Raw genomic sequence first — 12,496 nt, 5'->3', positions numbered from 1 at the left:
AGTACCTGACACACAGAAAGAACTCAATAAGTATTAGCTGTAATTGTTATGATAAAATAAACACAATACTCAGAATGTTAACTACAAGTTACAGATTATCACGGAGAACTTTTTAGGGATGTTAACCATTAAGAAAAATTTGGAAGAAAGTGATAGGTTAGGATAATGGATGAGAGGCATTGAACTATTCTAGATAGAGGCTAGGTTGAACATGAATAAATGCACCAAAGTATGAGGCAAGATACGTATGCTGATAGATAGCAACTTCTCTCACCCTTGAAAAAACCATGCAAATCTTGGTTTCAGCTCAGATCATGATCTCAGGGTCGTAAGATCTAGATGCACATTGGGCTCTCCACTCAGCACAGAGTCCGCTTGACATTTTTTCCCTCTTCTTCCCCCTGCCCTCACCCCACTCCGCACTTGCACTTGCATTCTTTCTCTCTCTCAAATTAATAAATTAAGTAATTAAAATCTTAGAAAAAAGAATCCTATTAATTTTATTACTGATATCATATGAAAAACACACTCAGGAAAAGTTAATACTTAAAAATGCAATTCTTCAAACTTTAAACCTGGTACTACACCAAGGAGAACTTATAGCATTTCTGACAGGGCAATGTTTAAGCATCTGTAAGACAACAATTCATTGACACCTAAAGGTTATATCACACTTTCTGTGTGTCCACCCTATTGTAAGTTCTTTCCCTGAACTGACCCATTTATTTCTCCAAATAAACCTAAGAGGTAGGCAATGTCATCATCCCCATTTTACAGATGAGGGAAGTGAGGAGAAGCCTGGCTCAGTAACCTTCCTGAGATCACACAGCTGGTAGGCAGCAAAGGCAGGAGGGCACAGAGCAGCTTTATTTCTGAGTCTGTGCTATTAGTGTCTTGACTATACTCTTCTGCTCCTGATTTATATGCTGTAGCAACCTTGCCCCATGCAAACATCAGAACCTTGGACCAAGAACATTTGCACCAACAAAAATTTCCAGGATTAGCACATATTTTCTTGTCTCAAATTATCCACTAGATGCCCTGAATCCAACAATATTTTCAATTGTTGGATTAAACATAAAGAACATCTTCTCTACTTTAACTCATTTAATAGATAAATTAAAGTTTAGAGAGGTTAAGTGATCCATAATCATATTGTTTATTGTGAATTTTTTCTGTGGGTTGTTAATTAATGACCACTGGGTTAATCAAAGCATTTTCACTATCAAATATTTAATAAGCACCTGATATGTGTCTGGCTATATAGTAGGGAACTTACTAAATGCTGTACTGTGTATATGTTTTTATAGTTGTTATAAAATAAGCTGTATAAATCACATCTAATGATAATATCTTTCTAATAGGGAGAATTTACTGCAATAGACCATAACTTTCAGAGTGACTGTGGATGTGTACAGTATCTCTGTGGTAACTATGTTTTATCTAGCTTTTAAATGATATGAATATTATTGGTATCTGTTGTTCACTATTCATAAATTAAAAATATTTTCTTTGAGTTGTATTACACATTTTAAACCATTTTGCCAGTTTTTGAGTATAAAAAATGCACTATTATTTTTCAGTTGCCTCTTTTGTAATACCTGTAAATGTTCTGACTAATATGCTAATGGGACAGAAAAATGAATGTTTGTCAGAGGCTTTGCAGAATTTAAAGTTGATTCTGTTTTTTTAATATATATATTTAATATTCTAAAAATAGGCATCTAAAAGGGAGAATTTTTGCTAACTGTTCTATTATTATGGATGTTAACATTGCAAAACATAGAACTGATTTTTCTATAAAATCATAAATCTTCTATTATGTATTTGTGAGTTAATAAAAAACCTTTAATTCAACAGTTTGAGATTTTTGCATTTTTATATACAAGAAAGTTTAAGAGCTTCTGAGCTGAATCTTCATTACTATGGTAGCCTAACTTAATATGCTTCTATTTATATTGGCCACTTTCTTCATCGAGTATGATGTACAAGACTATATTTTGCATCACAACAAAATTGAAAATTTTCTCTCAAAAGAACCATTGGGGCGCCTGGGTGACTCAGTTGGTTAAGCGTCTGCCTTTGGCTAGGATCATGACCCCGACGTCCTGGGATCAAGTCCCACATCGGGCTCCTTGCTCGGTGGGGAGCATGCTTCTCCCTCTGCCTCTGCCTGCCACTCTGCCTGCCTGTACTCTCTCTCTCTCTCTCTCTGAAAAACAAATAAATAAAATCTTAAAAAAGAAACAAAACATGATATGTTAGTGCTAACCATTAAGAGTCCTACTACTTTTGATTTATATTTTGCTTCTGTCTATCTCCACTCCCCCAAATTGTCATGTCATGTTTCCAGAAGAGAGAATAACAAACAAGTAGCTTGGTGATAATTCTACAATTCTGGAGTCTGTGATGAAGTATAGCTTTTGAAGGCAGTTTAAAACAGTAAAGAGGAGTTGAGTTTACAGACCACTTTCTTATTGTATGTTAAGGAATGAATGTGCAACATTCATCATTAAGTAAACTCATTGAGTTGTTAATAATATATAGAGGTAAAGATCTTTATTGGTTTTGAAAAAATTGCACATCATAATGAAAACATAGATATAAATAAAAGCTCCATTGATTGATTAATAAAAAACTCAAAATAGTACTTTCACTGACTTTCTTTTCTTAGAAAAAGATGATGTGTGTGTGTTTCAAGAAGTATCAGTATTGAATCCTGGCCAATCTATGATAAAGTATTTGGAAGGGGACTTTTGTTATACAGTGGAATGTCTGGAAGAAAAAGATAACCATACAGGCTTTCACACTCTGAATTTTACAATAGTGAATTGCTCAAAAGAATGTGACATTGTAAGTATTCTTTGTAAGTCATTCCAGTGGAGACTTAAATTAATCATAAAATGGCAGCTATAGAATTTTAACCAGGGAACATGGCATAAGTTAAAAGTATACACTTGAATAGTTCAATAATCTATTAATGTGTAATAAATGTCTATAATGCATTTTCCTGTGTATGTTCCTGAGCCATATTATCTATTTATCTATATAGCTTGCTTGACTAGCTTGATGAATCTTGGCTGCTAGATGTAAAGGTTAATATTTACTTCACTTTCTAATACAGCCGTATAAAGTCAGTTATTATTTGAAGTGCCTCAAATTCAACCTTTAAAATGCTTACAGGTGTTCTGAGAGAGCATATAGTTATATTGGGAAGCACTTCCAGAATGGATTCATTAAAAATACTGGTATTGTTGTGTGGCTAATTAAATGTATTATCATTATATCCAGCACCAGGTGTATATCCCGTCTCCAAGTGATTATGATTGCTGTGGTACCTGCAAAAATGTATCCTGCAAATTTCAAATGGAAAATGGAACATCACTTATATATGAGGTAGGAATTCCTTAGTTCCCAAGGTAAGTTCTTTGGAGGGTAGCTCTCTGTGCTGTTTTCTGAAGAAGATGTTCTGAATTCAAATAATTTGAAAAATATCACAGGTGCACGCACACACAGAGTTCTACACATAATAAACACACTCATATACAGCACACAAGACACAGTTACATTTTTTACATCTTAAAGTTTCTGATAATTCCTGCTATAAAGGAATATGTTGAACTCATTTCTCAAACTCTTTTTTTTTTCTAGATATGAGGAAAATGAGCTTTGAGAATTGCTTATTTCTAATCATTAGAACAAAGGGGAAAAATTATTTTATTCACAAATTTAAAAAGAAGCATTTTAAAGTAAGATATTAAAAAAACAAAGGGGAGAACACCTGGGTGGCTTAGTCAGTTGGGTGTCTGCCTTCAGCTCAGATCATGATCCCAGAGTCTGGGGATCGAGCCCCGCAATGAGCTCCCTGCACATTGGGGTGTCTGCTTCTCCCACTGCCCCTCACCCTTTTTGTGCTCTCACTGTCCCTCTCTTTCTTTCAAATAAATAAATAAAATCTTTAAAAGAAATTTTTAAAATAAAACATTTTAACAGAAATAAACTCATGAGGTTAACATTTTATTATTTCAGGTATTGAAGATTTCACGGGGTAAATAAAAGATTGAGAATATTTGCCATTTTTTTTTTTTACAAAGAAAATCTCAAGAGTCAGTAATGCTGTACACATCTTTTCAGCAAAAATAATAAAATAATTATTCAGAATTCTCTTATAGTCTCATAATAACTCCATATAGGTTTATAGACTGACCTACTCCTTCCCTAGAAGAGAAAAATGGGACTTTCTATTATTAGTGCAGTTTTTAGTGATGTCACCAGATGTAGGAGTATCACTAATTTTTTTATAACTTACATTACCTTAAAGCTGTTCCAATTTATTATTGCCATTTTAAAGTTTTTCTATTCATAGTTTAATTATCTAGAGGTCTTACTTCTGGTGTTCTTAATTACATGGGATTACTCACATACCCTCCAAATAGATTTCTCCAATCCTGTGCATTTTATTAAGTAAGAAAGATGACCAATTGTCTTCTTGTGCCATAACCCATGTTTCACAGTTATGTGCAAGCTAGTGTTACTGATTTAATTAGTGTTGTTGGTATTGTTTGTTTTATCCTAGCAATATTTCTGTTTTATAATATATTATTTTAAAGAAGGTTTTTTGATAACAGAAGCTTCTAAAATGATGAGGAAGTCATAGGTGTCAGTGAGAGAAAATGAACCAGAGTTTACTTGAAAAAAACACAGAAATCTGGGGCTTTTAGTAAAAGGACAACATAAACTCCATAATCAAAAATCCAGGAACCATCTATGTATATAACTAGTATTCACAGTGAGAGCCTGAAATGTAAATAAAAGACCAAATTATGTTCAGAATATATTTTGAGAACTCAACAGGTAAAGCAATCAAGATAAATAAACATCAAGATCGTTAACTTTTGCTCTTTCAAAGATAAGCTTTAGTTATCTAGGAATCTAATTTCTGTGGAAAAACTAATTTTTTTATTTCAGATAAGATAGTACTATTAGAAATGAATATTGGAATTACTATTTGAATTTGAATATTTTATTTTCTCTTATACCCGGGCTTGTAGATCTTTTCTAATTGATCTAAAAGATCTAAAGAGGGGTGCCTGGGTGGCTCAGTGGGTTAAAGCCTTTGCCTTTGGCTCAAGTCATGATCTTAAGGTCCTGGGATGGAGCCCCCCATCAAGCTATCTGCTCAGCAGGGAGCCTGCTTCCCCTCCACCGCCCCCATCGCCTGCCTCTCTGCCTCTCTGTCCGTCAAATAAATAAATAAAATCTTAAAAAAAAAAAAAGATCTAAAGATATGTAAATTAAAATAGAATCTGGAGAGAAAGAAGTTCGTCAAAATTCCTTACCGTACAAGGAATCTTCAAGTCAGAGTTTGGCTAGCATTTTAAAATGTCGGTTATAAATTAAAAATACAGATTGACAACCACCAGCCCAATAATTATAACATGTCCAGCTGCTTTTATTTCTATATAAGAATTCTGAAATCGGGAATGAAATAAACAGTTACTATGTTTAAAAATTTGCTAAAGGAATAGGGATATGTTTTAAAAATAGGGATAAGGAGTGTAGAGCTAGAAGCAAAAGTCAATAATCACTGTCATCCAAAGATTTTTTAATCGTTTTGCTGATAAGGGAGTAGAAGGAAGGATAAACAAATCTCAAGAAAGGAGGCATATTAGCTAATATGATTTGTTGTTTTATAATTAGTGAGGGAACAGTTGAGCAAGACCTTTGACACATGGCCAAATTGGGTAATTAATCTTGTAGTAGAAACAGATACCTATTTGTTTCTTTCCTCTATTGCTTTATTTCACATTTACATCTCAGTTCTGGTATGAAACCAAACACACATACATGCACACACCCCATCTATGTATTTCTACTCCTTTTAGATAAATTTGAGGATATTTCCAGATAGACATTTTATACCACAAGAAGTTCTCTGCATCTTGACTTGGAGAGGAAATATTCTACTTAAGAAATATATCAGATTTTAATAAACAAAACAGTAACTTTCTCTTATTTTTAGGAGGGGAGTACCTGGCATTATAATTGTACCACATATGAGTGTGTAAAGACTGACGAAGGGACAATGATTCTGAACTACAGTATGGTCTGTCCCCCTTTTAATGAGACTGAATGCAAAATGGTTTGTACTTTATCATGTCTAAGAAAATGTAGTATTACATAGAATTTAGGAAATATGTTTTCAAAGGTTGTATATACATATGTTGTGGCTTATTTACTTTGGTCTATGTTTCATTTTCACATGTGTGTAAAAGCCCTATTATATGCCTTCAGTTTGCCACTTTGAGTTATCAATGGTGTTCCAAATAACTTTGATTCTCCCTGAACGGATATTGTGCTAGTTCCAAAAATTTTTGAAAAATCATTTGATCAGCAGACCTAGCCTCTCTTTCAGTATGAATTGATAATCTATTGGAGGCTGGCCAATTTTACTTCTTAAACACACAGCCAGAATTTATGATGCCGTTCCCTTTTTAATACAAGCTGGCCTAAGTCAGATTTGTCTTGACTCCTCTGAGCACGGCCCTGGTAGAACCTGGCGTATATGACAGCACTGCTGATCCTTAAGGTTAGATTCCCCAACTCCTTCTTCCCTCAGAGAAGAGTCCACTGGGAAAGTAGATTTTTGGAGGTGATACTTTTTTCTTGTAAGATCCTTTGTAGCTTTAACTATTTTGGAGATAGTAATCCTTCATGAAAAGTGAGCTTTGTTCTATTGCATAGGCAATATTTTTCTTAAGTGTGCAGAAATAGCATAGTCTCATTGATTTTTTTTTTCTCCCCAAGATGTGCCCTTTTAGTGATGGTGGCTAGCTAGCTGGGTAGGTAGAGGTCATGTATAATAAAGTAATAGAATTTCAGCTCTGAAAAGAATCTTAGGCATCATCTATTTCACAGATTCATTTTTATGGTGCAAATTCTTTGACTTATATTGTAATTGGTAAGTTACTAAAAGCAATTAGCGGCTTACTGTAAGAATTCAAAAAGGTAATCAATAAAAGTTTTCTTAATTTAGTCCTAGGCAAGAGTCATCCTGAAGTGAGCGATTTTTTTTCTTTTTAAATGTTAAAGAAAAAGATACATCATTTAAACATTCAATTATATTCAGGAACTTAGTCTTATCTCATAGAGTACCTTAGCTTATTCCAAGGAGTTGAAAAAAACATAACGGCCTCAATTTAGAGTACCTATTAGTACTCTGCTTTGGTAAGAATTTTTTGTGCATTATTGAAAATGTTTTTAGTAAATAAATAAATAAATAAATAATGTGTTCTTTTAAGTAAGTTCATCTCTTTGCACTTTACTAGTGAAGAAATAACAAAAATTTAAACAAAATATCAGCTGCTTATTTTAAAAACAAATTCTCATTAAAAATAGTTAAATTTCTATAATTTTCCAGTGAAGGCTTTGTGATATTTAATAAAAACACCAAGAGAGTTAGTTTTCTATTTCTAGTCCAATAGGACATGAACAAACACTGTGAGTTTTGACTTTATTCCTTCTCTCTTCCTAGAATGAAGGGATTGTAAAGCTTTATAATGAAGGCTGTTGCAAGATCTGTAAGTGAGGACATATTATATGCGTTAATTTGATTAGTTTTAATTGCTCATGGTAATTATGATCTTTCTCATAAAATTCAGATCTTATGATGCAAGGAGGGAAGCATATTTTATAATGTTATTATTTAAATGTTTGTCATGTGGTTAATTATTTTGTAATTTAGTCTTCTGGAGTATGAATAAAGTATTTTTAATTTAGATGAATTTTAACCTAAATATCAGAAATTTCTTTATTGTTGTATTTCCCAAAATGTATTGCATAGGATTTTAATATAAGTTTTAAGTTTAAAAGGTCTCTTTTGTCAAATTTGCTTGGAACATGCTAGGCTACACCAAGTTAAGTAAGTTATGGTGAGAATGGCATTTTGGCTTCAATAAGGACCTTGGATTTTATAACTCCATGCTGATTATTCAACAAGTAGGTCCATTTTGTTATCCAAGGGCAGGCAGGGGAAGATCTGTGCAACCGACTGTAAACCTTCTATTTATTGCCTGCCACACATTGGCACAATTAAGCCCTGTAAAGACAGTATTGTAACCAATCTTTACAACAGTTGAGAGATAAATGAGAGGTAGGTATGGTTTCCTCTACAGATAAGGAAATGAAGGTTCAGAAAAGTTGATTTGCACTAATCAGTAATGGACTCAGGCCTGTCCACTGCCCAGGTCCAGGACCTTTCAATTCTTCCAAGCTCTCTAAAGTTGCAGAATAATACCAACCTACCTCAGTTTCTCCCATCTGACATGTAGGGACTTGTGGAATAGCTTCTGCTTGATATCACAAAATCCTTTTCTACAAACTTTGTTTCTGGGTGACTGAGCTATCTTGGACAGACTGGATGTTGGATACTATTGCAAATACCATGCTTAACCAAATGTATTCCCATAGTCTTTAAGAAATGAAGAGGAAATGCCTCTTGGTACTAATAAGTTCAGCCAGCTAACAATAAATTTAAGCTATCTCGTTATATTTATTACACAAATTAGCTCATCAAATAGATTTCTACGAGTTGCCTGTCATGTATCAGGCACTCTTTTAGGCACAGGGACAATGAAACAGTACCTGCATGCCCTAGTGCATATTATGAAGAAGGGGAAGAAATAAGGAATACATAAATATATACTATTGTGTCAGGTAGAGATGAGTGACATAAAGAAAATTAGTACAGAATAAAAGGGATGGAGGGTGGGGAAATGGTTTGCTAATTTAAGTGAGTGGCTGGAGAGTGCCTCTGTGGTGAGGTGTCTTCTGGGTAGAGACTGAGTGACTGAATCCAGCCAGGAAGAATAACAAGTATGGAAAGCAGAGGAAATAGCAAGGTTTGGCTAAGCACAAGGATGAAGGTGACAGAAAGAAGAGGGTGGGTACCTTATAGGTCACATTAGAGATGATTTCTTCCTTAACTCTTCTTTCCTCTGACATGAGAATAGAAGGGCTACTAAAGTAACTAACCACTGAGTGAAAGCACCATAAGGTACACACCAGCCTGTCCTCCATCACAAACTCTGAACCACCAACCAGACGGTAGTTGGGAGGCAAAGGAAAGGAGAAGGGACAAGCATAGGATTCTGAGGAGGAGCCACAATTGAGATGGAGAAAAACCAAAAGGGCTGTTTCAGAAGCCAAGTGTGGAAAGTATATCAAGGAGGAGAGAGTCATAGATGGGGCCAAATGCTGCTGAGAAGTTAAGTAGGATGAGAACTAAGCTATTACCTCTGAAGTTAGCATTTTGAAGGTCAAGAGCGACCTTGAGAAGGACAATTTACTTTCAGGCAATCTTTGCTACTCATCTCTGCTTCAACCTGAGTAGTTTAGCTTTTAGATACTTTACATGTTGGAATTTCATATAAGCACTTAACATAAAAGATTTTGTGGCTAAACTGATTTGGAAACTGAAGATCTAATTCCAATCTTTTGCAAACAAGAAAACTCAGCAGAATGATTTCAGTGACTTTCCTAAAGTAACAAAGCAAGTTATTGTCAGAGTGAAGTAAGAACCTTGGTCTTTGTGCATCCTGATTCAAGGGTTATTTAGATATAGCTTTAAATATGTATTCCTAGGTGTCATCAAGTGGTCATCCATCACACCACAGAGGCATTTTAATATATCATTAATTAATACAAAGTATTTTAATGTGAAGTCATAAGAGATAATTTCAGAGCCATAAATATCAACTGTAATGACTCATCCATACATTTCAAAATGGTTGATAAATAATTCAATTACCTTCATGTATGATTTTATATTAAAATCTATTAAGATAAAGTAGCTTTAAATCTGTTTTTAATTTTAAAATAGGTTTATGTATACATGTATAGCTGCCTAATTATGTACATGTATATATACTTCTACATACAATGTTTCATTCTAAAAATAATTTAATAATTTTAAAAATTTAAATATATATTTTATCTCTCTATATGATACACACAGGTTGATGTTAACATTATTGCATGTGTAGAATGTTTTGATTCTATTCTAGGACAATAAGGTAAAGAGATAAATATAATGCTAAAAATATGAGAAAGTCTATTTAGAAAGTGAAAATAAATATTGAGCATAAAATATTTGAGGGAAATTTTAAGTATACTTTAATATAGGAATGTATTTCATATAAATATATACATTATTTTATTTTAAATATAGGCATATGTTTAATTGAATTAAGAAACAAGGGCATGGGCTTTCTGATGAATCAATACATTCTATATTTTATCAGGCAAACGAGAAGAAAGAATATGCCAGAAAGTGATAATTAAATCAATCATAAGGAAACAGGACTGTGTAAGTCAAAACCCTGTAAGTGGAAACATATAATTTGTTACATAAAGGGCATGTGTCTTTCCAAAAGTATATAGCACTAATACGTTTGTAAGTCAACAAAATGCCAACTGTCACAATATTTAACTTTGCGATTATTCATACATTTTAATATTAAAATATTCTGTTTGTGAAGAAGTATAAACTATTCTTGGCATTAATAATCAATAGTTATGAATCATAATTGCAATCTAGACAGATGGAAATTAAACCAAATATATTTGACTACATATTTTTTTAACTATGCAATTTTACTCAGCAAAAATAGTCTTAGTTCTAATTTTACCCCATTTAATGTGACCTACCCAATACTATAGTCTCCACGAGGTATGATATAATACAGATTACAATAGAATCATTAGATTGTGATGAACATTGTACATATACCTGACTAGTTATTGTGTGCACATTTATTTCAGAGTTTATGTCAGCCTTTCTGTCTTAGGTATCATCATGGAACATCTCCTGGACTTATTCAAGTTATTAAAGTCTAACCTGGTATTTTCTTGCAGTCTTCTAATATACAGTAGCTTGAGACTTAATACAGTGATAATAAAGTTTTGCTTTCCCTTGGTATCATAGGAGAATTGAATAGCCAGTTTTTAAACATTTTAAGAATTCTTTTCTCATTGTCTCTCCTTACAGGTAAATGTTGCATCTTGTGATGGAAAATGCCCATCTGCTACCATATATAACATCAACATTGAGAGCCATCTAAGATTCTGCAAGTGCTGTCGTGAAAATGGAGTGAGAAACTTGTCTGTGCCTCTGTATTGCTCAGGAAATGGCACTGAAGTCATGCACACACTCCAGGAACCTATAGACTGCACATGTCAGTGGAATTAAACTCCTGGATTTCTAGGAACTCTATGCAATAATCATAATGTCAAATGAAGTTACCTTAATGTCATTATTTAGGCACTGGAAGATTTTATTAAACATTAATGTATTTTTCAGATGTTTGGGATATGACAATTTAATGCTGGGTACAAATATATGCTATTTCCTAGAAAAAATAATTGTCAAAATAGTTGTCAAAATAAAAATAAATCAAATTTATTGATTTACTCTATTTTAGAGACTCAACTGATTCTAACTTATTCAGCTGAGATGCAGTTATGTATGTAATTGCAACATGCCACAGCCCTGGGATATTCTCACGCATTAGAAGGTTATTTTGCATTTTCCATTTGCACCCAGTAGAGATTTTTTTGCTTTGCAAAGTCTGCCATAGCTTCCCAAATTAAGATAGCAGTACTCTTTCCTCACTACTGCTTAATCTGGTAAATGTAATTAGTTAAAGCTGGCATCTGGATAGTCATAAAGAGTAGGATATATAGAGACAGGTCACTAAACTATAGGATTTTAGATTATTTAAAGCCCGAATGAATATTAGGATTGTTATTGCAAATGCCTCTTGTTTTGCAGGTGTACCAGGTCACTGGAAAAGCTGTGTGCCTTATAGCAAATGACTTTCTGAATCCCAGTCCTATGCTCTTTTCTTTTGAATGATATAGTAAGGTGTCTGTCACGGAATCTTTGATTCTTAAAGAGCTTGCTTTTCATAGAATTAAAAATATTAAATTCAATTCCTTTTAAAGAAATGAAAAATAATGTCACACATACATATGTATATACATACATATAATAGTAATCACAATAATAAGAAATGGAGAAATGTAGCATCACTTGTTAAAGAGTGGCGGGATATCTTGGACTTTTATTTTTTATACCATTACAACTGCTATGAAATAAGTTGTTACCATTTAACATTTAATTATTTGTTATGCCATGGACCAATGGTTTTTGATACGTATTTGCATTCGATCGAAGTTGCGTGCTATTTTTCTTTTCATGCTGCTGCTTTGCCAATGAAGAATGAAATAAAATGATTTGAATGTATTAATCATTCTGCAATGGAATGCTGCACTTTTTAAACATAATAGGTTATTGATATTTGCAAGGTACATATCTTGAGATCTTTGCAAATCCTCAAATTTTCTGCCACTTACAGTGTAGAATTATTTGAATTTCCTCATCTGTAAAAAAGAGAGAATGCTCTACTTGCTATGATTGTTGTGGGGATCAAATGAA

The 12,496-nt window shown here is 33.3% G+C and overlaps 1 protein-coding gene across 1 annotated transcript in view; it reads left to right on the top strand.

Annotated features, from left to right (window-relative positions):
* The window catches only part of OTOGL (otogelin like), a 130,330-nt gene extending 118,318 nt beyond the window's left edge, over positions 1–12,012 (top strand). The window contains exons 52-58 of the mRNA XM_032346910.1: positions 1,365–1,428; positions 2,675–2,853; positions 3,292–3,396; positions 6,023–6,142; positions 7,535–7,580; positions 10,302–10,381; positions 11,048–12,012. Coding sequence (XP_032202801.1) covers positions 1,365–1,428; positions 2,675–2,853; positions 3,292–3,396; positions 6,023–6,142; positions 7,535–7,580; positions 10,302–10,381; positions 11,048–11,248 — 795 coding nt within the window. The 3' untranslated portion in view covers positions 11,249–12,012. The remainder of the gene's footprint in view (positions 1–1,364; positions 1,429–2,674; positions 2,854–3,291; positions 3,397–6,022; positions 6,143–7,534; positions 7,581–10,301; positions 10,382–11,047) is intronic.
* The last annotated feature ends 484 nt before the right edge of the window (positions 12,013–12,496 follow it).

Source organism: Mustela erminea, chromosome 6 (assembly GCF_009829155.1).
Source record: "Mustela erminea isolate mMusErm1 chromosome 6, mMusErm1.Pri, whole genome shotgun sequence".
NCBI classification, from domain to species: Eukaryota; Metazoa; Chordata; class Mammalia; order Carnivora; family Mustelidae; genus Mustela; species Mustela erminea.
This window is presented reverse-complemented; position numbering and strand designations above follow the sequence as displayed.